This window comes from Artemia sp. Qi Xiang Cuo, chromosome 16 (genome assembly GCF_049724085.1).
Source record: "Artemia sp. Qi Xiang Cuo chromosome 16, ASM4972408v1, whole genome shotgun sequence".
Taxonomy (NCBI): Eukaryota; Metazoa; Arthropoda; class Branchiopoda; order Anostraca; family Artemiidae; genus Artemia; species Artemia sp. Qi Xiang Cuo.
The window spans coordinates 28046431-28072559 of record NC_142809.1 but is presented as its reverse complement, the minus strand read 5'-3'; the positions used below and the strand labels follow the sequence as shown (position 1 = coordinate 28072559).

Below are 26129 nucleotides of genomic sequence, written 5' to 3'. Positions count from 1 at the left end.
AAACCTCTAAAAGCTCATTCATTTTGCTCACACTAATATCTAGGATGCTTAAATCATCAGCATAATCTAATTCCTGGAGAGTTCTTCCTCCCCATTTGATTCGATGGTCTCCCATTGCCTTTCCTCTTCTCCTTAAGACAAAATCCATCAAAATGATCCATACAAAGGGGGATAGACCACAACCCTGCGTAACTCCTGATTCAACCCGAAACCAGATGCTAACCTCATTTCCTACCTTAACCGCAGCAGTTTTATTCTCGTACATAACACTAATCACTTTAATGTATTTGTCTGGTATACCATACAAGGATAAGATCTTCGCTAAAGCTCTTCTATCAACAGAATCGAACGCTTGCTCATAATCTATAAAACTGAGGATCAAAGGTGTTTGACAACTAAGGCACTTTTTCAGTTATTAACCTAAGAGCAAAATCGATGTTATTGGAGGGACAAACTCCAACTCATATTGTTAACTTTTTCACAGAAAGGTTGGCTTGCTACACATTAATTGAACTGGAACCAACTATGGATTTTCAATGAAAATCATAGTGGGCTCTGGCCTCTATGGCATGCAAAATCCCCCCCCCCCTAGCTGCCACCAATTTTTTAATAAAAAGGTAGGCATGTGGCACCTTGTTTGAACAAAAACCATACAAGAGTTTCAATTAGTATTACTGGAAGTACTCGGACGTATCCCAGGCCCTCCCACTGCCGATTTCTTAGCAAAAAGGTTGACATGTCGTTTTTTTTTTATATTTTTAACAGAATCACTAAAAAATTTTCAAATGGTATATATGGAAGACCAGAGTTAACCCATGCTCCATCCCCCCAGACCCTTCACCATTTTTAGTAAAACATATACTGCACCTTGTTTGAACCAGAATCGTACACAGATCTTCAGTCGGTATGATTGGAAAACCGTAAGGAGCCAGAGACCGTTACATCACCCTAACCACTTTTTTAACCTAAAAGGAAGCATTTTGCACTCCCTTTGAACCGGAATCATGCAATTATTTTCAACATATATAACAGTAGGAACAAATTGGACTTGTGACCCCTAAACAACCATCTCCCCTCTCCCGCCTGCCAACTTCGAAGCTAAAATATAGGTAGGCTTTTTCTAAACCGATCGATTTGAAATTTATGTGGCAAGTTTCTTGGGCTGATGGAAAGAAGACTGACGGTTTTCAGAGGTTTTTCTCTAATATTTTAACGAAAGTATTCCAAACTTAGAGTCAAGGGCAGAGGGTGGGAGGATTTTCATAGGCGCTCGCCTTTTCTGACCCCCACCTCCTTTCTCCACCAAAGTTTTCACAATCATTGATATACAATTTCGTAGGCAGATACCTCGAGCCAAGAAAAAGTTAATTATGAAATTTTAGACGGTTGGCTCTACAGCCCAGGTGGTACAGATAAAATACAGCCCATATGGGAACAGATAAAATATCTTGAGAAACGAATTAAAGGTAAAAAAAAATAACTGCCCCCAGGCATCTTGGGAATCCATTATTCGGACAGAATTACTAATATACGTGGAAGAATAGAGCAACCACGGATAATCCAGAAAATCTTAAGTAGTAGACGGAGTCATTTTGTCCATAACTCCATATGGGTGGCACCAAGCTCCCCCATAATATCTGATGCTTAATCCCCCCTCCCAACCGATGCTAGAAGACGTTGGTAGCAGAAAGTGACGCTTGGCCGTTGCCTAGAGAAGCATACTGCACTGGAAGGGGCATTTTTGGAATACTTGTTACCGCAAGCTCTTCAGAGATCGTCCTGGAGATGAACCGTTGTCGCCTTTTGTGCATGCCAGTGTAGAAGGACCTAAGGCTGATTAAGATTTAAGTAAGGTAGCCGGCTTCAAAGTTTCATCGCTAGGGGTTTCTCTCCTCTATTACAAACACTGAGTTTTAAGTAAAAATTATCAAAATATATTTACCGTCAGGGGAGAGGGTTAACACACTTGCAATAATTGGTCTATCTTCTATTCATTTATGATACATTTTAGGGTAGGAAAATTTGTCTTCGCGCAAGTGGCTGCGTAACTACTATAGAAAATGATGCTATGCCATGGTATAATTTTGTAATTATTTGTAAAGTGTCTACAAGACAATCACTCGGTTTAAGTCATGAAATCAAATTGTTTGTACCATCAAATACATCGCATGTCGATATTTGTTATGCTTTGATGAAAGAAAACGTAGGCTTAGTTTGTACAGGTTGCTATTTTCGAAATGATAGTTCGTGGTAACCGTAAGTAAGGAACGACCCGGCTCAATAGTAACCGAAACTCTAAAAAACGGTATTTTGATACCAATAGATACATCAAAAGAATTGGATTTTATGCTGATGTTAAATATATAAGTTTCATCAAGTTTAGTCCTACTCATCAAAAGTTACCAGCCTGAGAATATTTGTCTTATTTTCGAAAAAAGCGGAAAACATCCCCTAAAAGTCATAGAACCTTAATGAAAATCACACCATCAGATTCAGCGTATCAGAGAACCCTACTGTAGAGGTTTCAAGCTCATAGCTGCAAAAATGTGGAATTTTGTATTTTTTGCCGGAAGAAAGATCACGGATGCGTGTTTATTTGTTTTTGTTTTTTTCAGGCCTGATGGTATTGACCCAGTGATCCTAGAATGTCGGGAGAGGGCTCATTCGAAGGGAAATTAAAAGTTCTAGTGCCATTTTTAAGTGACCAAAAAATGGGGGGCAACTAGATCCCCTCCGACGCTCATTTTTTTCCCAATGTCACTGGATCAAAATTTTGAGAAAGCTATTTTGTTCAGCATTGTCGAAAAATCTAATAACTATGTCTCTGAGGACGACGTGGGAAGGGAGTTACGTGGTAGGATCTTTCCATGGAGGAATTTTTCATGGGGGAATATAATTTTCCATGAAGGGGGCGCTGGTTTTCCAAGCATTATTTAAAAAACGATCAGAAAAAAAAAATTCAACTGAAAGTAAGGAGCAACATTAAAACTTAGAACCAACAGAAATTATTACGTATATGAGGAGGTTCGCGCCCTCGTCAATACCTTACTCTTTACGCTAAAGTATGTTTAGTACTTTCAAAAGAGATATTTATTCTAATTAAACGGCCTTTGTGATTCAAGGGTCATCAAACAGTTCGTGGTAACGAACTGTAAGTAAGGAGCGACCCGGCTCAATGGTAACCAAAACTCTAAAAAACGGAATTTTGATACCAATAGATGCATCAAAAGAATCAGATTTTAATTCTGATTTCAAATACATAAGTTTCATCAAGTTCAATCTTACCTATCCAAAGATACACGCCTAAGAAGATTTGCCTGCTTTTCGAAAAAGGGGGGAAAGACCTCCTGAAATTTATTGAACCTCAATGAAAATCATACTATAAGATTTAGCTTATCAGAAAAATCTACTGTAGAGGTTTCAAGCTCCTGTCTGCAAAAATGTGGAATTTTCCATTTTTTGCCAGAAGAAAGATCACGGATGCGTGTTTATTTATTTATTTTTTTTTCTTTTCCCCAGGGGTGATCGTATCGACCCAGTGGTCCTAGAATATCTTGGGAGGGTTCATTGGAACAGAAATTAAAAGTTCTAGCGCCCTTTTTAAGTGGCCAAAAAAATGGAGGGCAACTAGGCCCCCTCCCACGCTCATTTTTTTCCCAAAGTCACCGAATCAAAATTTTGAGATAGCCATTTTGTTCAGGGCTGAAAGTTATGAACTTTACCCAATGTTAACATATAGTATTGGTTATTGGGAAGTATACAGACGTTTTCAGGGGGAATTTTTTCTGGTAGGGGGGGGTGGGTCGGTGGTTATATGGGAGGATCTTTTCATGAAGGAAATTTTCATGGGGGAAGGGATTTTGCTATGAAGGGGACGCCGGATTTTCCCATCGTTATTTTAAAAAAAAAAATCAGAAATTAAATAAAAAAAAATAATTTTTTCAACTGAAAGTAAGGAGCAACATCAAAACTTAAAACGAACAAAAAATATTAGCTATATGATTGGGTTCACCTTCTAGTCAATGCCTCGCTCTTAAAGCCAAAGATTTTTTAGTACTTTCATAAGAGCTATTTATTCTAATTAACAGCCTTTGTGATTAAGGGGTCATTTTTAAAGAATTGGAACAAAATTCAAACTAGCTTAAAGAGCAAGGTATTGACTAGGGGGCAAACCCCCTAATATACGTATTAAAAATATATGAATTAGAACTTCGTTAAGTGAGTTATTTCGTAAGTTACGTATATTTATTACTAATAAAAACGTTCGTAAATAAAATTCAACAAGTTTCGAGAAAGCCATTTAACCAAATAAAAGTAAAATTAATATGCAGATTTCGTTTTAATTATTCATGCTCGGTGAGCCAAAATCAAAACCTGCATTAATTAAAAAACGTTCAGAAATGAAATAAAAAAAACAAGTTTTTTTTAACTGAAAGTAAGGAACGACGTTAAAACTTAAAACGAACAGAAATAATTCCGTATATGAAAGGGGCTGTCCGCTCCTCTACGCCTCGCTCTTTACGCTAAAGTTTGACTTTCTCAAAACTCAATTTTTTTTCAACAATAAAATTTTGTTTTAATTGCAAATTTTCTTAATTAACTTTAACGAAATTCACACCATCAGATTCGGCTAATCAACGAAAATTATTAAAGAAGCTTCACACTCCTATCTGCAAAAATGTGGAATTTTGCATTTTTAATTAACTTTAACGAAAATTACACCATCTCATTCAGCTTATCAGAGAACCCTATTAAAGAAGTTTCACGCTCCTATCTGCAAAAAGGTGAAAATTTGCATTTTTTGCTCGAAGAAAGATCACAATGCGTGCCCTCCAAAAAATGGAAGGAAACTAGGCCCCCTCCCACGCTCATTTTTTTCTGAAAGTCACCCATTTAAAATTTTGAGATAGCCATATTGTTCAGCATAGTCGAAAATCTAATAAATATGTCTTTTAGGATGACTTAATCCCCCACAGTTCCCAGGGGAAGGGCTGCAAGTTATGAACTTTGCCCATTGCTTACATATTGTATTGGTTATTGGGAAGTATACAGACATTTTCAGGAAGGATTTTTTTCTGGTGGGGGGGGGCTGGAGGAGGGGGGGTTAATCGGGAGAATCTTTCCGTGGAGGATGTTTCTTTGGGGTAAGGGACATTTTTCTGAAGGGGGCACTGGATTTCTAAGCATTATTTAAAAAAGATCAGAAATTAAATAAAAAAAAAAACAAGTTTTTTTTAACTGAAAGTAGGGAGCAATATTAAAACTTAAAACGAACAGAAATTATTACGTATATGAAGGGGTTCTCCCCATAGTCAATACCTCGCTCTATACGCTACAGTTTTTTTTAGTGCTTTCAAAAGAGCTATCTATTCTAGTTAAACGGCCTTTGTGATTCAGGGGTTTGTGAATAAAATTTTTTTTTTACTTTTAACGTAAAGAGCGTGGTATTTACTAAGGGGAGAACCTCCTCATATACGTAATAACATATACGTAATAAAAAAACAAGCGATACGGCTCAATAGTAATCGAAACTTTTAAAAATTTTTATGTCAATAAATCTATCAAAAGAATGGGTTTATAATGCTGATTCTAAATATATAAATTTTATTAAGTTTAGTATTACTCATCAAAGGCTACGGGCCTGAGAAAATTTACCTGGTTTGTTAAAGAGGGAGGAAACATCCCCTACAAGTGAAAGAATTTTAATGAAAATCCCACCGTCAGATTCGGCGTATAAGAACACCTTATGACATAGGTTTCAAGCTCATATCTGCAAAATTCTGCAACTATATCTGCAACGTATTTTTTGCCAGAAGAAAAATATACAAATATAGAAGTTCGTTATGTAAGTTAACTTGAAATTATGTCAGAACCAAATTTTGAGACAGCCATTTAGTAAAAGAAAAGTAAAATTTTCATGCAAATTTTCTTTACTTTTTCAATGACGGTGTGCCAAAATCAAAGCTGCATTAACTAAAAAACGATCAGAAATTAAATAAAAAAAAAAGTTTTTTTAAACTGAAATTAAGGAGCGACATTAAAATTTAAAACGAACAGAAATTATCCCGTTTATGAAAGGGGCTGTCCCCCCCCCCCCCCTCAACGCCTCGCTCTTCACGCTAAAGTTTGACTCTGTCTCACAACTTTTTTTTTTAAAACAAAAAAAAACTTTAGCGTAAAGAGCGTGGCGTTGAGGGGGGGACAGCCCCTTTCATATACGGAATAATTTCTGTTCGTTTTAAGTTTTATTGTCGCTCCTTACTTTCAGTTTAAAAAACTTGTTTTTTTTTATTTAATTCTTAAAGAATTGGAACAAAATTCAAACTTTAGCGTAAAGAGCGAGGTATTGACGAGGGGGCGACCCCCCTCGTATACGTAATAGTTTCTGTTCGTTTTAAGTTTTAATATTGCTCCCTACTTTCAGTTGAAAAAACTTGTTTTTTTAAATTTTATAACAATACAGAGTGGGTTAGATTTTATGGTCTGGGGCAAAATAAGTCAGAATTGGCTGGTATACATGGTGAATGTCAAAAGTAATTACAGCGGTATGGTCTCACGCTATAGAAAAATCAGAAATAGGAAACAGGGATAATTTTAAGCAGAGTCAGCATATTTACAACAAAATTCCTCACGAAACTCTTTCATTTAAGAGTTTAAAAGGCTTGTCAATTACGATGTTTATTGATTGAGAGGAAACAAATGCAAAGAGTTGTACTGTAGCTTTGCCGTCGGTGGAGCCAAGGAACGTAAATCTACTTTATGTTCGCTTTATATTTGACTTTATTTTTCATTGTAAGTTTTTTTTTTAGTGTAACTTTATCAAGGTCAATATTCTAGCGTTGTTAGAATTCATGTCCCTGTTTTTTCCTCTAGCGCTGTACAGAAGGAGCGGTCATAGAAACTTGAGAATGAGTTCATTCCATTGGAATTTGAAAGTTCCAGTGGCCTTAAGGGCCAAAAGTAATCAGAGACTACACCAGCCCCCCTCAAGTACCCTTTCTTGCTACTTGGCACCCACATAACTCCGTGTATGATATTGGATCAAGATTTTTGGTTGCCCCTTGACCCGGGACAAGGGTCTTAAATTATGGGTCTCAAGTTCTTATAGATAGGTTTTATAGTAGAAAAGGGGAGGCATTCTTCAACTTGGGTTTCTAATTGGCTTGGGACTTTCAGTGATCGTTTCAGCCAAGAGGGAGCTTAATATACCAAAAAAAATGTTTAGGGGGATGGGGCCGAAATAAGGGCAAAAAAACTTTTATTTACAATCGGTTTGAAACGTATGTCCATAAGTCCTGGCTAATTGAGCCCCAATGTAGAAGGAAGGCGAGAAAAGCGACAATGGCTCTCCAAAAATGGGGCCCGACAAGGCCAAGGCAAAATGGCCATATAAAACTCTGAACAGTTTGAAACTTAAAACCGTAAGTCTCTGGCAAGGAAACCCATATGTACATTGATAAGTTTAGTTTGAGGGCATGAGCCCCCTCCCCAAACATGGGGCCCAGCAAGGGCAAGGTTTCTTTTTCAGTTGACTTAAATCTTAAATGTCAATGGCACGTGAAAACCTCAGTCACAAGAAAAAAAACGAAAGAAAATCTGACACACTCGGAGACGGAGCTAGAAAGAACTGAAAATCCCTTTTTGATGAGTGTTAAATTTACAGCCGTTTGCAGCCTGATGAGTTTTATATTTACAGCTGTGAATCACTGGGCCAAGGGGAACCTAGTGCAAAATTAAAAAATTGTTTATAAATTGTATTATACTCATAAAGCAGCTTGTTTTCCTCCTAGGTTTACCATACTGAGAACATCTACGCTTTTATTGTTGATTATATTTTCATATATATATATATTTGCAATGATTTAATAGCAAACTTCAGTTAAAAATTGTTAGAATAAACGCTTTTTGGGGTGTTTTGGATCTCTCTATCTCAACAACAACAACGTGCTTTTAGGAAAGATGTGGAACAGCTAATGACTTCTCCTTCCTTTACTGGCACAGGACGATGCTTTCTGTTTGGCTTTCGGATTTCTATTCAAGAAAAAGTGAGATCTCAAGTCTAAATGTAAGTGGAATAAATATTTTTTATTTTAGTCCAAGTATAAACAAGATGGGCTCAAATGAGTTTTGCGGAGCCAAACTTTGCAAGGGTTGGTTTTGCACGGAGTGAATATTGTTTTCGTTTTGTTTCGCTGGGTTTAATTTTCTGTGGAGTGATTTTTTTGCTATTGAATTTTGCAGTGTTTGGGGACTGCTGGGTTCAATTTGGGGTCGTAGTTCGTAAAATTGTGCTCGCATCGAGTTTTGGCGATTGAATCCTAAAAGCTGAGTTTTGTGCCGACAGAGTTTAGGTATGCTGTCAAGCAATGCTTTGAAAAATGCTTGGTCCGAAATGCTGAGGAAAGTAAATTAAAAAGCTATTACCTAATGATAATTGCTGAAACTCGTTTGAGTGACGGCGTATCAAACGAAAAGCTAAAGCATCTAGTTCCGAACTTGCCTAGACTGACCAAATCAATGAAATACATCATGAAAACAACCCAGTAGGACGCGAAAGATGAAAAACCTAACGTAGGTTTTGCTTGTATCACAAAAAGGCGTCCTCAGGTTTAATTAAAAAGAAGAACCGAAATATCTTAAATCAAAGAGACTAAAACGAAAAAATCAAAGCAACATATACAATAACCACTCCAAGTAAAAACTAAGGAAGTTGAATATGCAATGAATAAGCTACTACTATCATAACACAGTTATAGCAACTGACATTAAGATGATAAATGCAGTTGACAAAGAACTTAATTAGCTTGTTGAACAATAATTCATTTATGCAGTTTTTTGCTCACATTTTTGTTTAATTTAATCCCTTGATGATGGTTGCTTGATGCTTTCCAAAAAGTGCATTCCGCTTTGCCTATTGACTTTCCACGAAGTTCCTACTGGTGTATCTACTCAATCTTGCCGAAAAACCTTGGTTCCGAGTGAGCTGAGCTAATAAGTCCCGCGCCAAAATGTAAGAAGTTAGCAGCCCAATCGTATTTAGGATAAATTAATTATGTTCCCTTAGGATTTGAAGAGAGATTCAAATATGTGTATAATCTTTCCCTGCTTCTAAAATTTATCATAGAGAAATCAGAAATATGTCCCTAATTCAGTAATGGAACCAATCAAACCATTTTTCAATAACGTCACAGATGTAACCTCCAACTCCAAGGAAGGAAAAGCAATGTGATGAGGTTCAATCCACTGAAGTGACGACTTCTGTGCTCAAAGCCGTGGTATCCAACTGTCTTTATTTCTGTAATCCCCTCTGCGTTTCTTCCGACTCCTCGTTTAGCGCTCTAACACCTCGTTTAGCGCTTCGACACATAGTTTAGTGTTCCGAGCAAGCTTCGACACCTCGTTTAGCGCTCTTGGTGCCAGTCAGTTGAAAATGGGCAATGGTGCAGTGTCAAGGACGTATCCAGGGGGGGATATAGGGTTTACCCCCCCCCCCCCCTTAAATGTTTGCCTGATTCGTAATAGCGTAACAGAAATGAATATAAGCAAATTTTTATCCGTTCTTTTAGGATTTTTGTATACACCTCTCAAAAAAAAAACAACCTTTTTTTAAACCCACCCTGAAAAAAAAAAAAATCCTGGATACGGTCCTGTGCAGTATGCTCACTTATTAGTTTGCGGCTGTTTAATTTTTCTGAATTTCCTTTGAAAAATTATTTTCGAACATGTTTATACACCCTAGCTTAGAATATACGTTTCATGTGTGGGGCCCACGAATGCATAATACGAACAATTTGAACGAAGATGTTCAAAAACCAACAGCCGAGATTGTACTGAGCCAGAAATATACCGCTTAGATAAAATAAGATATTAATTCAATAAAAATTGCTATCAAAAGCCCACAAAGGACAGAATTTGGACTTCGTAGTCGACAAATTATATGGTTACACGAAAACTGGCAAAAATACAAAAACAACAACAAAATAGAAAATTCATAATGAATAATCACTTGTGAGTCAGTAATTTAACTGTAAAAAGTCAATTAAAAAGTTAAAGAGATAAAAAAACTGGTCAAACTAAACTTAAACAAATACAAGTCAGAAAAAAATTAAAAGGGACATTAAAAGGAGGGGGGTGGGCAAAATAAGCGAACAAATGCAAAAAAAGTCAATACAGTCAATAAAAAAATTAAGGAGATAAAAACTGGTCAAAAAGAGGGAGGAGGGGACAAAAATAAGTGAATAAACACAAAAAAAGAGAACGAAATGTAAAATATATAAAAATTAAAAGGGACAGTAAAAAAAGAGTGGGGGAGGGGCAAAGCAAGTAATTAAGTGCAAGAACCTGGGCGGCACCATCAGCCAATAAAAAAAGGAGAAAAAAGGGAGAGAATAGTGCGTTGTTTTATTTATTTTTCCTAGGATGAAGGGGACTAAAATTTTTTCATATCTAGAAGTAACGCAGTGAATGAGGGATAAAACAGAAATGGGCTCAGAAACAGCTCGAGGGGGCCGTAATCTGGATGGGGAGTGACGTTTGGGGAAATTACTTGCCGTCCAAGGGTTTTTATTGCATTTTCTTGCAAAACGGAGGCACAGAGATACCCTCCTGTGCTCAAGGGCTTCCAAAGTAGCTTTTTTTAGGAGCAGGGAGTAATGCACCTTGCCTTCTTTGAAAATTATTTACAAGGCTCCTTTTTGGATTGATTCAATTTTTTGTTGAATCAATCCTACGATTGAATGTCCTTACCGCTTACGGGAATGTCACTCTTGCCCGAAAAGTCCCAACCTTACGTGATTAGCGTTTCCAAATAACATGTAAATTTGGGGAGTTCGTCCTTTCCTCCGGAAGATGTCACTCACTACTCCCTTCACCTGCACCAGTCAGTGCTTAGACCCGTCATGAAACCCGACTGGTGCCACCCGAATGCAGAACAAGCCGTTATAAGAATCCGATTATGTATTTTATTGTCAGTATTCTAAGCCAATAATGACCGGTATGTTTTTTCTTCGCCTGCAGAAAAAAAGATTGGCATTTGGTCTGACTTCAACCATGACTATGATTGTTGTTTTCTTAAAGAATTATTCCGATTTTGCATGACTGAGTTACAATTTTTGACAGTAGGATCTTTTTTTAAATATCATAAATTAAATGAAATTTTCAAGTACCTGTATCTCTGTTAATTGACACTACTACTACTACTAACAGCTCACCGCTGTACCAGGCCGCCTGAGGCTAACACAGCCACGCACGCTCCTCCTCCATCCCAATCTATTCAAAGCCTACTTTTTTACACCTTCCCAGGAAGTTCCCATTTCTTTTAAATCTTTCTTTATGACGTCTTCCCGAGGACGACCTGCTTTCCGTTTAGTCCTATACGGTTGGCCGAAAAGGACAATCTTCGGCCATCTGTCATCCTTCATCCGCCCAACGTGCCCTAGCCATCTCAAACTTACTTTCATGATTGCTCTAGAAAGCGGGATTGAACCACATTTTTCGTACAGTCTACTGTTTGAAATACGGTCAGTCAGCCGGGTACCCAGAACAATCCAGAGGCAATTTCTCTGGAAAACATCTAGCAAATCTTCATCTTCTTTTCGGAGCGCCCATGCTTCAGAGCCATATTTGGCGACTGTCATCACTGTAGTTTCTAATACTCTAATCTTGGTTTGCAGACTTATCTTCCTATACTTCCAAACTTTTTTTAACTGTGAAAAAAAAACAACCTGAGACTTTACTATTTTGCTTTTAACATCTTCACTGCTCCCACCTTCTTGACTAATAATAATAAATCATGAGAATATGCGTTTGGTTTCCATTGCTTCTTTAACTTATGGAGTAACACCCTCTACTTTAGAAAAAGCAGTCGCTTCCTCAAACTGTACCAAACGATCAGGGCGAATAGAAATATGTTCTGCCAAAATGTAGAAAAATGGGCGAGGAGGCTTTCTAAAGTTGAGAGCTTTATCTATGGAAGTGTGGTCAATTTATGATATTATTTTTAAAAGTCTTGACCTCAATTGGGAAAAATCACCAAGGGATTAAGTTAACTTCAAAATCCAAGCAAAAATCTGCATTTGTTGCTCATAAAAGGATTGTTTCTCAACTGAATTTTTAAGTTTCTTTTTCAGTTATTTTTATAACCTTTATGTCAGTTGCATCTTTACTGTGATAAGAGTAGCTCATTGATTTTATGATCTAGTATCTCGGTTTTTATATGGAACCTTTATAGTACATATGGTTTGATTTTTTTTTCTCTTGATTTTAGATTGTTCCCTATTTTGAATTAGATTTGGTTTCAATTACTTCTTGTTTTTCAAAACTCAGAACGCCTTATTGTATATAGCTGAAGTATTTGTTTGATTGTTTTATTTTCTTTTTTGCTTCCTATTGGCCATAGACCTGTTGTTATCAAGATTTACTTTTTTGGTTTTCCCAAACGATAATTTTTGTAAAAGCTTTGTTTGATTCAACTGTCTTGTCACATAGTGAAGGTAAGCGGTTATGTTGGCTGGGTTACTGATGATATATCGACAGCATTTTCCCTTATAGTAATAATGAATGATTTGGAGGAAGCAGAAACCTCATTCGAAGGGTTGAATAGCGAAGCTTGGGATAGGGTAGGGCGGTAGAGGAGCTTTGGCTTCGGGGGGTTTTGGGCTGCCATGAGTTGTTGGTAGGTGCAGTAGTTAATGCTGCGTGGTATTAATTAATGTTTCTTCACGGTCAGTGCTTTATTTTTTTCACCAAAACTAAAAATTCCAATTTTTTATAAAACATGCGGAAAAATACGACTTATGGGAATGCCAAACACGCTGTTATAAGGTGAACTCAGAAAGAGATCGGCTTCACGGAGGTGAAAAGACAATTTTGGACAGAAGTTTTGTAATCATTAGGTGCACACAGCATGGAGGTTGAAGAGGAGGGCGGGTCTCAATGCAAAGAGGTCAGGGTTTGAAAGCAGCGTGTTATTAACAAGAAGGAAGGAAAAGAAAAGATCCCCCAGAGATATTAATGGCACATGGGATGACAACAGGTTATTTTCGATGTTTCAGTTTATCGTTCTTTTTACAGGGAAGAGAGCAACCCTGTTCCCCAAATCAAATCTTGGCCCCCACATTGCCAAGAAGAGCATCAATCTATTTTGCTACAGCTTTAAAATGTTATGCTTTGTTAAAAAGATGGTAAGAAATTAGAATTATGAGTCCCAACTTTGACGAGACTACTAATATTAGGTCTTTAAGATTGTATTTAATGTTTTATGTCAGTAACCATGTAAAATTTTAACGTTTTTGCACCCTCTAAAGAACTAATTTGAATTTTTGATTATAATTTTCTTATTCTTCTGGGTGGGGGATGTTTTTCAACAAATATTTGGAAAATTTCTCCATTTTGATCCCTGTGCTGAGATATGACTAATGTGCTAGTCCTGAAGAAATTGCTTTCTATTGTCCATTTTAGCTAGTAATTATCCTATTAGCCTACCAAAATTAGCGGTAAATTGCCAAAGCGATTGCATATCAAATAATATAACCAAATTCATTTGTAAAATAACTTTTTCTGCCTCCAAAGAACACAGATTGTCTATAAAAGGAGAATATTAATGTTATATCTTCTAAATAAAATGTAGGTGGAGTATACAAAATTGATTTTCTGTAAATATGCTGTGAAATAAACGTTCCTCTTTGATTGATTCAAATACTCTTTGAATTGACCTGAGTGTTCAGTTATTTTACAAGTAAAAAATATATACTACAGTTACAAGATAATTTGTTCCGTTTACTGTTTGCTCTAGTATTTAAGAAAAAGTCAATTTTCAGTACAAATAACGTATTTGCCGCTATTCAAGGCGATTACTAATTTGATTTTTAATGGAATTGGGATTGTTCTGGCTAGTATTGTCTATTTTTGGCCAAATCTTATGTATTGTCTTACTAGGGTTTTTATATTAGGGTCTCTAGTGTATATATTTTAAAATAATTCAGTGATTTTGTTTTCTCTTGTGTAAAATCTTTTTTTTTCAGACGGTAGTAAACAGATATTGTGATATATTCAAACATCTTCGTAATCTCAAAAATGGTGTCAAGGTTCAAGACTGTGTTGTCGAAGAAATCACCCAAAATCTTATATCTCTGGTAAGATGTACATAGAGTATTTGTAAAAAAAATAAAATAAAAAATATACAACAAACACATAGGACATTGGTCCCGCCCCTGAATATTTTAATAGCCTCTTGAGATTAAATACTTGTAACTTGGCTGAAATGTGCTCAAAGATGGAAGAGTTCGGTGCCAGAATGTATTCTTTTTTTCAAATGCGACATTGTCATAGTCATAGTCAGTGTAACACCGTTGACTTAGTAAAGAGAGATATAAATAGCGACGAAGACCACACTGCCTTTCCATCAAAAACAAATAAGTAGAACTACTTATTTGTTTATGATGGAAAGGCAGTGTGGTCTTCGTCGCTATTTGCGTCTAGCTTACGGGGAGCAGTTGACTTATGATGTCTTTTATTTTATTAGTTTAGGCAAAAAACATGCTAATATTATCAATCAACAAAAGTTCGTTCCACTGTCTTGTATAAAAATTTCCCTGTTGTTCTACTTATTTGTTTATAAAAGAGAGATATGTAGTTTTTTTTTCTTCCCATCATATCATAAGCAAAGACAAAGAAGTGAAGATAAAGAGTGATAATTTTAAGGCCAACGAAAATACTGGACGAACAAAATGAATATTTCGGACGGACAACCGCCATCTTTCTTCAGAACTATTTCAGAAAAGTTGGAAGGACTCCCATGTCTTAGAACTTGATTATGGACCTATTCAATCACAAATTCGCAATCCTTGTACAGTTCTTAAAATCCAAAGCTGATCAACAACAAGCATTCCTTTTGTTACCGCGGGTGCCCCCTAAACCCCATCATGGCATAAAATCAAAACTATAAAATACCGTCATTGTTCTTTGCTTTCATTTACTGACGACAGCTTATCACTGACCCCTTACAGAATTTAAACCTGTTAAATACAATGGAACAATATATAAGTGTCAATAAGATTTCTCTGATGGTTAGGACGACAATAATGTTGTATTTTGAGGTTCTTCTCTATAAGTTTTCTCATTTTTATATAAGAGGTAGTGCGTTTGTTTGGTTTAACTCTTACTTGTCTGATATAGTAATTTTTATTGATCCTGTTTCCGTCTACACTCAAAAGTTGACTAGGGTGTCCCATAAGGGTCAATTCTGTTGCTAGTATTGTTTTTAATTTATGCAAATAATCTAGTTTTCGCTTTTAGAAATGAAAATCTTTTATATTGTCGTCGTCTATGTCATCCTACATTTGGTTCTACATTATGCCCATAATCCTATTTTGCTTCCTTTTGATTTTCTTGCTGCTTTTGCTAACGATAGCACCCTTGTTACTTCAGGGAGAACTGAAACTGAGGTTTGGTCAAAGTTAGTAGATCAAACCTGGATTTGTGCGTTTTCTTATTGAATCAAGACTTTCCTCTTTATAGGGCGAATCAACAGTTAGCTCATGTTTGGGCTGTGTCGGCACTTCGCTTGTTTTTACACTGAGATATGATTTTCGCTAATTTGGCAGCTAATTATGATTTAGCTCCTTTTTGAACGCTTCAAGACTTACCTCAATTTAGCACCACGTCAGGTCATTTGGCACCACGTATTAAGTTTTTCACTTAGCTCATTTTTGAACTGAATCAGGTCCAGTGGCGGATCAAGGGGGGCAAGGGAGGCGTCCCCCCCTAGCGTAGTCTAAAGCAGTGTAATTTACTTAATTAACTCAATTTTGCGTTAATTCAACTTGCTCATAATGTAAGTTTATCGGATCAACCTATTTTGCGCCCCCTAATTTTTTTTTGGATCAACCTATTTTGTCCCCCCCCCCCTAAAAAAAATCCTGGATCCGCCGCTGATCAGGTCTTAGTTTTTCTTTGAATCAAACCTGAACATAATGAGCTGAACCATATGCAACATACCTAATTGCAGCTATAAAGCTGGCGGTTAAAGGAAGTGGGAATTTTGGAGAGGGTTGTTGACCCACATTTGTATTACCAGTCATAATAAGTTAAATTTCTTGTATGATTATAGTTTTAACAAGTTATATCATACCCACCTTTTCTACTAACATGAGTCTGTAAAGAATGGGCTAATTACATTATTACTATCTTGGCCCTTGAGGATTCGCTTGTCCAGTCCCCCCCTGGAGACATACTGTTTCTTTACCTTTTGATCGTTCTAAGTGAAAAGACCATCTAAACAGTTTGATCTGATGCCATTGTCGGATTTTTGCGCGGGTTCAAAAAGCATTGAAGGGGATTTCATGTCCTCAGATCACTTTTGAGCCTTAAAAATGACACTAAAACTACATACAAAGTGGCTAAAAAATAGAAGATGAAATACAGTGGGAGACAGATACTCTTTACTAAGTTAATACAAATGCATTGATAAACCCAATTTTGATTGTCTTGGGATTTTTTCTAGCGCAGTTTTTAGCTCAAATTTCAAAAAAATTAGCAGATTTTTGAAAACGCCCAGAATTTTTGCGTTAATATTTTTAAGTTTTCTACGGCTGAATAAAAAAGAATGCTCTAATTGTACATTTTTAAGCTACTGACATTATTGCTCTGAATTTTATTAAAGATGAAGATCCTCAGTTAGAATTCCTACATTTTTGATCATGGACCTCAAATTGTGGTCTTTGACATGTCTACTACAACATTTTGGTACAATGTTCCCTATCCAAGTGGATCCCAAATTTTGGTATTCTTAGAACCTGTCTGAGAGAGTTTTACTTTGGTTTGATGTTAGCTCTCTTGCCCAAGCGTTCTAAATCCAATTTTATGTTTTTTTCGGGTGTCTCAGGTTTATCCTCATCTGTCCAAAGGATCTATTACCAGACCAATGGATGGCCATGTCCGTTTCTTAGGTAACCTTCTTGATGAAAATTTATCCTTTTAGGAGTTGTATTGATTTGATTAAAATGAAGGTGTGTAGGACCTCTCAGCATTCTGAGAGAGTTCAAGCATATTTTTGTCTGGCCAATTCTGAATCATCTTTTACTCTATGATTCAGTTGTATCTTTCATACTGCCCAGTTATGTGGATGCCTACTTTCTCTTCTTTCCTTAAACCACTTTCTAACCCTTATAATAAAGCCATAAATTTAATCCAGGAATTGAGCAACTAAACCATTACTTGATTTTGAAAAACTTTATAGTCTTATAGTCTTTATAGCCTGCGCATACCTCAATTTTCTTCAGCTCCTTGGTGATCTTCCCAGGTCTCTGATTTACTCGATCCTTTGCATCTGGTTAGTCAAATTATCAGCTCCGTAGCTCTCAGAATATTCAAACTCCGCGCACTCCAACGATGAGCTGTTTTGTATCCCTAAGTTGCGTTTCATAATATATGGAAGATACTTCCTTATTATACTCGAGAATGCCACCCGTTTTACATCTTCAAAAGACTTGCAAAAAAATTAGTTTTGAATGATTTTTCACCATTGGCTCCCGGTCTATTTTTTGCTGAGTCATAAAAAAAATTATTGAAAATTGCTTAAATCGCCCCCCCCCCCTCTCTCTCTTTTTCTCTCTCTCTCTCTCCCTTGCTTTCTCTTCGTCCTTAACTCTTATTTTTTTATTGTTTTTTTATTTATTTATTAGTATTTGTATTTACTGTTCGTGACTTATTGCTTGAATAGTATTAGAATTCTGACCCCGCCCCCGCCCCTTCTTTACAGGCCATAGAGCTTTTGTGGGGATCAGTGCATTATATTTGTTTAACGATTATTTTTTTTTGCTTAAAATATATCTTATCTCATCTCTTTCTAGATGAAAAATAGGTTTGTATACAAAACAAAGCTTCTAAATTTGTGTCATCAGGTAGCCAAAAACGGCCCCTTGGGCCTGTGTCCCTTCCAACATCTCGCACCCTACTCATGGGCGTAGGCAGCATTAGGCAGCATACTGTCTAGGGGGGGGGGGCAGGCTATAGGGGGAGGGAGTTTGCTCAACTGTTTTCTTCAAACCATCTTCTTTTTCAGGCGTATCTAATGCAAATTTGAAGGTCTTGGGGGGGCAGCTGCCCCCCACCCTGCCCCCCTCCCTACGCCCATGACCCTACTACCAATTTCCCACATTATTAAAATAATTCACTTCCCCTAGTCTAAACATATAAAGTAAATATCTTGCAAATGGCGGATAATTTCCACTAAAGTTGGCATTTAAGGGTTTCACGCGTTCAATCTGAACCAGACCAGCTATCTGATGTTACACCAACACCAGCTGTTTGCCCAGTTGTTTTGCCCTTGGGTTGTTTCCCGTTGCGACATCCGCTTCTCTATTCCAAAGTTTGCCACCCTTCTGCCCTTTTCCCCAAAATTGTTTTAGCAGAGTGCTTTATATTTGCAACTAATTTGAAGTGGATTGAGACAAGAATTTTCATCATTATTGATGTAACCACAAATTGGGTCCTTAGACCCTTCTGAACTCCACTTTTCACCCCCCCCCCCCCCCCGCATCCTAACTTTTTCTCAGAATGGTGCTTATGTTGTAACTTGTTTGAACTGGAGTCACATACGAATTTCAAATCTATGTGATTGAAGAACTAAAGTTGGATAATTACCCCTTCAGCCCTCCCCCCCCTCATCCTTTCCATCTTCAACTTTTTATTGGGACAATAGGCTCATTGCACCTTGTTTAGATTTCAAATGTGCAATGATTTCAAACCGTATAATTTGAGGAACAGAGCGAGCCAGTGGTCCCCCAAAAACCAATATCCTTTTCACTGCTAGATTTTTAGAAGAAAAGTAGGTATATTGAGGTTTGTTTAAGCGAACTTATTCAAGAATCTTATTCGTAAAAAACGAGTTTCCTTAGCTGAAAGCAAGGAGCAATATTAAAACTTAAAACAAACATAAATTATTCCGAGGGTCTGCCCCCCCCCCCCTCAATTCCTTGCTCGTTATGCTAAAGTCTTTTAGTGCTTTAAAAATGTTTCTTGATCCAATTCAACGGCCCTTGTGTTTCAGCAGTTGTTCTTAAAGAATTTTGACAAAAACTCAAACGTTAGTGTAAACATTGAGATATTGAGAAGGGCCCGCCCCCTCATATACGGGGCAATTTCTGGGTGTTTCAAGTTTTAATGTTATTCCTTACTTTCAGTTGAAAAAACTTGTTTTATTTTATTTAATTTAAATATAGACTGCATTGAATGTTATGTTTTTAGGCAAAGTAATATAGCATTAGCTTGTAGACATGGTGTATTTAAAACTAAAAAAAATAATTGGGCGTCGAGAAATAATAAATAAAATTCGGTTATAAGAACATAGCATATACTAAAACCGTCTTTAAGGATCGTGCCATCTTTTTTTATTTTCAATATTATTACATACCAATTCTTAAATTTTGAGGAATTGGCAACTGTGGAATTTAATCTATGACAGAGGAACAAAATCAGTGTTGCTCCCGCGACACTTTTGTTAGTGAGGTTGACCTAAGGTTGTTGCAACACTTCACGTTCCCATTACAACGTAATTTTGTTTTTGGTTATAACTGTGTTAGACTAGCAAAAATCATCAAATTAATTTTCCTATTACAAACTTGAAAATGTTTTGGTTAAGGCAGGGAACAATAAATAAAACAAATTCGGTTAGATACTTTTTTGACTTCTTATGAAAGGGAATCAGATATCTTTAAGACCCTCTAGCAATTGTTCAAATATCTTGGTCAATGCATACTAGAATTTAATTCATAAATACAGTGAAAGTTGTGTGTCAGTTATGGTGGCATATCGAAACTTTGAAACTCAAGAGTGACCTTACTTTGTCTACTTTAACACTGAACCGTCCAAATAACTAAAATACATTCAAAGAAAACTATTCAAGGATCAGAAACTTGACTACATAAAAAGGTTTAGGGTGAAAAATACTGATAGTCAAATGCCTCTATTATTTATTTATCTGTCCACTAGCAGTAGATCCTGTCTAATGACAGGCATAAAAATAAAAATAAAATATTGTATACGGTACTCTTTGGTGAGGAATGGAGAAACGATATTTTGCCCCTTCCCCAAAACACAAACTCGAAGTCCCTTACACCCTCCGACCTATAAACCGAAAGCTTTTTGGAACTTTCGAACTCCCCCCCCCCCCGACTTAGACAAAAAAAGTAGCTTATAATGAGATCGGCTTGGAGTTACAGATATTTATCAATTACACAGGTATATTTTTGCTCTTTATTTAAAGATAATTATTTTTTTACTAGGTTCTTGACCCATTGTGCCGTGATATTGAGCTGGAATTGAGACTAGCAACCCATAGTCATCTAAACGGCACAGAGAAAGCAATTTTCAAGAATGGAAATCCTAATTACAATGCTTTACTAACGGATGAACCTCTTAGAATAGGAGATAAAGCCATGCATGTTTCGGGTTAGATTTTCAATTCATTTGTTTCTTTTTTTTCTATTCTTTGCTTATTTATAGCTTCAGTGTTTGTCCGCGGGATCTTTTTTTTTTTTAGTTTGATCTTTTCCTTGAAAAAGCGTTTAACTGAAAAAATGACGCTATCCCAAGATATTTGATAATAAATTATTTGTCACTTAAAACAAAGAAAAAGAAGACAAGGCGTTGTTGGATTTTAAGTTTTGCTGTGTCTTTCAAAACGTCTTCTCAAAATGAATCGGTGAAGCCCATTAAGTATTATCCAGCTTCAATGAGAAATTGATAACAGGTTTTTCGTGAGAAGTTGGAACTTTGGACATTTAGAATGATTGACCCTTAACATCTAGGGATCTGATCCAGATGTGAAAAGCACCACACGGTTAAATAGACTTAGGAGAAACCTGGCCATATACAATATGAACATTGTTAATACAGCTACTAGAAATTAAAGAGCGGATAGTGGCTATGTTGTAATCATTAAGATATTTATATCAACTAATTCTAATATTTAAATTGCTGCTTTTTAAGTTTAAAGATGAGTTGTAAGTTATAGTCCTTAATTTTTTTTTTTAGAAATCTTCCTTGTATTGTGGTTTCTTAACTGCAAATTAATTAAAAAAAACTTTTTCCACAAAATAAGTTTTTCAAAGAAAAGTAAGAACTTTGTATTTGAAAAAAAAAAATACAAATGAATATGCATTGTCAGTTTAATATACATATACTGATATTTAGTGATCAAAATGTTAATAGTATTTTATTTATTAAAGTTATAAAAGTAAAAACATTTATATTTTTTCAGTAAAGTACAAATTTGTTCTGATCTTGGGAAGGCATAGGGGTTTTGAGCCTCTCAAAGTTTTAAAACATAATGGGCAAATGGGAGGGTGGGCGTGGGAGGAGGATTAGTTGCCCTCCAATCACTTTCGACTATTAAAAAGGGCATTAGCCCTTTCTATTTTCAATCGATTTAACCCTTTTCGAAGTTCCCACAACAACTCCTTTGATACGAAGTGCCCTAGTCTAAACAACAACAAAAAAGAAAATAATACATTATACCCACATCGATCTTTAGTATAAAAATGTCAAGCCATCCAATCACTTTCGACTATTAAAAAGGGCACTAGGCCTTTCGATTTCCAATCGAATGAGCCCTTTTTGAAACGACAACGCTTTCCATAAACACCATATATGTCCCAGGGCATAAATTACAACCCTTACCCTAAGAGCTGTTAGGGTGGTTGTTATCCTCTAAGACTTAATTTCCAGAACTTTCAACTACTTTAAACAAAATGGCTATCTAAAAATTTTGATTGGATGTGTTTGGGGAAATGGTGGGCGTGAGAGGGGCGTTAGTCGCTCTCCAATCATTTTTAACTATTAAAAAAGGCCCTAGCCCTTTAAATTTCCAATCAAATGAGCCCTTTTGAATTTTCTACGACAACGCTTACAATATAAACCTTATATTCCCCCAGGGCATAACTTAAAACCCTAGCCCTGAGGGCTGGGGGGGGGGGTGTCATCCTCAAAGACCTAATTTCCAGAACTTCCAACTACGTTGAACAAAATGCCTATCTCAAAATTTTGATTGGATGTGTTTGGGGAAATGGTGGGCGTGGAAGGGGTTGCTAGCCTTTTTTGAAGTTTCTACGATAACGCTTTCTATTAAAACCTTATATGCCCCCAGGGCAAAACTTAAAACCTTTGCCCTGTGGGCTGTGGGGGAGTTTCCTCCTCAAAAGCATAATTTCTATCTGGAAATCAACTACGCTGAACAAAATGGCTATCTCAAAATTTTGATTGGATGTGTTTTGGGAACCGGTGGGCGTGGAAGGGGTGTTAGTTGCGTTCCAATCACTTTCGACTATTAAAAAGGGCACAAGCCACTCTAATTTTCAATAGGATGAGCCCTTTTCGCAATCTCTGCGACAGATTCTTCAATACGAAGTGCCCTGGTCTAAAGGAAAAGAAAAATAATACATTGTGCCAACATCGTTCTTATATGCCCCCAGGGCATAACTTAAAACCCTTTCCCTGAGGGCTGTGGGGGATTGTCCTCCTAAAAAATATATTTTCTATCTGGACATCAACTACTCTGAACAAAATGGCTATCTCAAAATTTTAATTGAATGTGTTTGGGGAAATGGTGGGCGTGGATGGGGTGGTAGTTACCTTCCAGTCCATTTTGACTATTAAAAAGGGCAAAAGGCACTCCAATTTTCATTCGAATTAGCCCTTTTCGAAGTTTCTACGACAACTCCTTCGATACGAAGTGCCCTAGCCTAAAGAAAAAAAAATAATACATTGTGCCAACACCGTTCTTTACTTAGGCATGTGGCATATTAAAAAATATCTTGCTATGATAGGCTAGGCTACATAAAAAAAAAATCTTGGATAATGGTCTGAGTCTACAGCCCATGCAAGACTTTGTGACATCAAAAGGAAACAAAAGAACAAGTCCCAGCCGCATCATTACATTTTTTGGTCAAAGAAATGCCGAATCAAACAGAAGAGTGTAAGTCAGACTTGTTTATAAAGCGTAAGACTTTTTTATTTTGAACCATTTGTCAAGAGAAAAATACAGGCGTCATAAGAGGGGGGCAAGAGGAGGCAGTTTCCGTCCTAATAATTTGGAAAATAAAATAATTAGCTAAGTAAACCTAAAAATGATAATTAGTGAGAAACTGGTTTATATGTTACCAGGTTCTATTTTTTCAAAAACAAAAAACGTCAACTGAAAGTAAAGAACAACATTAAAACTGAATCCGAACAGAAATTATTCCGTATAAGAGGGGGCTATTGCCTCTTCAACCCCTAGCTCTTTCCGCTAAAGCCTGTTATTTAAAAGTGCTTCTAATTTAATTTCAACGGTCCTTGTGTATGAGCAGTTTTCCCTAAATATATGTGACAAAAATTCAAACTTCAGCCTAAAGAGCTAGGGATTGAGGAGGGAGCATCCCGCCTCATACACAGAATGATTTCTGTTCGTTCTAAGTCTAAATGTTGCGCCTTACTTTCAGGTATTTTTTTTGTTTAGTTTCTGAACTTAAAATCATGCTAGAACCCCCCCCCCTCCCGTAAATTATTCCCTGAAAAACTCCCCCAGAAATTTTCGTCCACAAAGAAGATTCTTCCCATGGAAATCCCCCCCCCTGCAGAAAATTTGCCCCTAAAAAAGTCCTTAATTTCCCAATAACAAATACTATATGTTAACAATGGGCAAATTGCGTAAATTACAGTCCTTTGCCCTGTCCTATTGCGACTATGCTGAATCAGATGGCCATCTCAAAAATTTGATTGGATATATTTAAGGGGAAAGGGGCGTGAGAGGGTGGCCAGTTGCCCTCCCATCTTTGGTCACTTAAAAAGGGCACTCGAAATTGATATTTTTGTTTAGACGAGCCCTCTCCTGACCTTCTGGGATTTGATATGATTGATACGATCACTCCTGGGGGAAAACCAGCAATAAAGACACGTATCATTGATCTTTCTTCCTGTAAAAAAAACAAAAAGTTCCAGAGTTTTGTAAATAGGAGCTTGAAACCTCTGTAGTAGGTTTCTCTCGTATGCTGAATCTGATAATCTGATTTTTATTAAGATTACTTAGGTTTTTGGGGGTGTCTTACCGCTTTTTCGAATATCAGGCAAATTTTCTCAGGCTCGTAGTTTTTGATGGGTAACATTAAACTAATGAATTTTTTATATATTTGGTTATAGCCAATTTTTTTTTTTTTTTAGTTTTGGTCACTAGTGGACCGAGCCGGGTCGTTCCTTACTTAGAGTTCGGTACCAGGAACTGTTTTTAAACATAAAATTGCACTAGGTTAAGAGGTACATGTTAATCTAAATGTTTATTAAGTTAATACTGAAACAGCGAAAATTACGATAGTGCTAGCTTTGTTTGAAGTTTGATAGGGTAAGGCAAGTGTACAAAAATAGATACGCGCCATGCACACCGGGAATCAAGAATCTGATGTTAAGCCTACTTCACTGGATGGGCGTGGGAGCACGACTACCAACTCAATTTTATGTTTGTTTAATATGGGTCTACTGTTTTTATTGTTTAATGTTATTAAAAGTAACCATGAAGTGTCTTTGCTAAATAGTAACTTTTATTCGTTGCTGCTTGAAAAGAAAATGTGCTATTGAAGACTTAGGGCAGACCCACACCACCTTTACTCTTTTTAGCGTCTGGTGTTCGGTATCCACTATGAAATAATTTCTCAAAATAAGTTTTCGGACAGCTTAAAAACGCATTTCGGCGTGTATTTCTAAAAAATTTTCTGGGTGAGGGCTTCTTTCCCGTGAAGAGTATCCCCATACCCTACCGCATCTAGTCTTCTTTTGCAGCTGACAGATTTGCTTCGGCACTTATAGAATTGTGCCGTTGAATTCGGACCAGGATTTCATTCTGGATGCTCTATGAACATATTTAAACATATAAAACGAGCAAACATTCTTTATGAACATACTTAAAATATCAGCATATATTTTGAACTATAAGCATTAAAATAGAATATTAAAATGCTAGTGGTAAGTTCAGACACACTGGTAAGGTGGTCAGTCCCTCATCATTTAAAAGCCGTGACTTGGCCTGGAGAAACGTAACCACTTACTTCTCTTTTTGTCATTCTTTTCCTTCTATTGCAAATAAATGGACCAAAAAACCCTTTACGGAACGATTTAAAATTAATATAAACAGTTTCTTTCATACATAAAACGTAGCATGTATAGTATATTCTGTTTTTAGTTATCACTTTTTAAATTTTGGCTTTTTGTTTCTGTTCTTATGCGTTTTTTTTATCTTTACTTCAAACAAGAAGTGATTCAACTCTATTATAGCTTGTGATAGACTTTTTGAAATAAATATTGTCTTGTCAAGTAAGAAAAACCATAGAAATACCACTGTTGTTGTTATAAACAACCTTTTAAGATGATGATAATAAACATGGACATCAATCAGCCAAGGATAATAGAACCTATTTGTAAATTGTAAATTGTGCCCGTAAGTGGGGATGGAAGACGTCTTAAGAAAGAATTTCAAGGAAATTGTAACTTCTTTGGAGGGAGTATAGAACGAAGTGATGAGCAGATTGGGTTAGAGGGAGATACGACAGTTTTTTAGCTTCGGGTGACTCGGTAACGTAGTCGGAGACCTCAGATGACTTTGTACTAGAATGAGTTGTTAGTTGTAGCCAGTCTGAAATACAATTTCACCCATTTGTCTGAATTTTCTATCAATTATAACTTCTTAAAGATTCTATTTTTGAGCATTTTGGAGTACTATTAGCAGCGACCTAAGTCTTTATATGAATGACTTAGGCTCCATTAAAAACGCCGAAGTCAATCTCAAAATACTGTTAAAACCGAAGTAAAGTTTAGATGAATGATCAAAGCCAATTAAGCGCTTAAGTCAATTTTTCGATTAGTAGTCGCAATGGAATCAATTGGGAAGAGGGGGCGCTGAACGTCCCATCGACCTGGTATTGAATTAAAAACCTCATGTTTCCTCGAGACAAATGACACCAAAACCCAACAACTATACCACGGACAAATACCCCAAAATTTAAAAGCGAATAAGGGACATGAGAACGGACCACATTATGGAAAGCAAACCTTACGTCTACAATTAAACTAACCGAATTTGGTGACTAACACCTACGTAATTCATG

General features: G+C 36.5%; 1 protein-coding gene across 1 annotated transcript in view; it reads left to right on the top strand.

Moving 5' to 3' along the window:
- Positions 1-26129, top strand: part of SWIP (strumpellin and WASH-interacting protein) — a 190506-nt gene that overhangs the window by 109787 nt on the left and 54590 nt on the right. The window contains exons 11-13 of the mRNA XM_089102346.1: positions 7955-8065; positions 14022-14132; positions 20283-20448. Of these exons, the coding sequence (XP_088958472.1) occupies positions 7955-8065; positions 14022-14132; positions 20283-20448 (388 nt within the window). The remainder of the gene's footprint in view (positions 1-7954; positions 8066-14021; positions 14133-20282; positions 20449-26129) is intronic.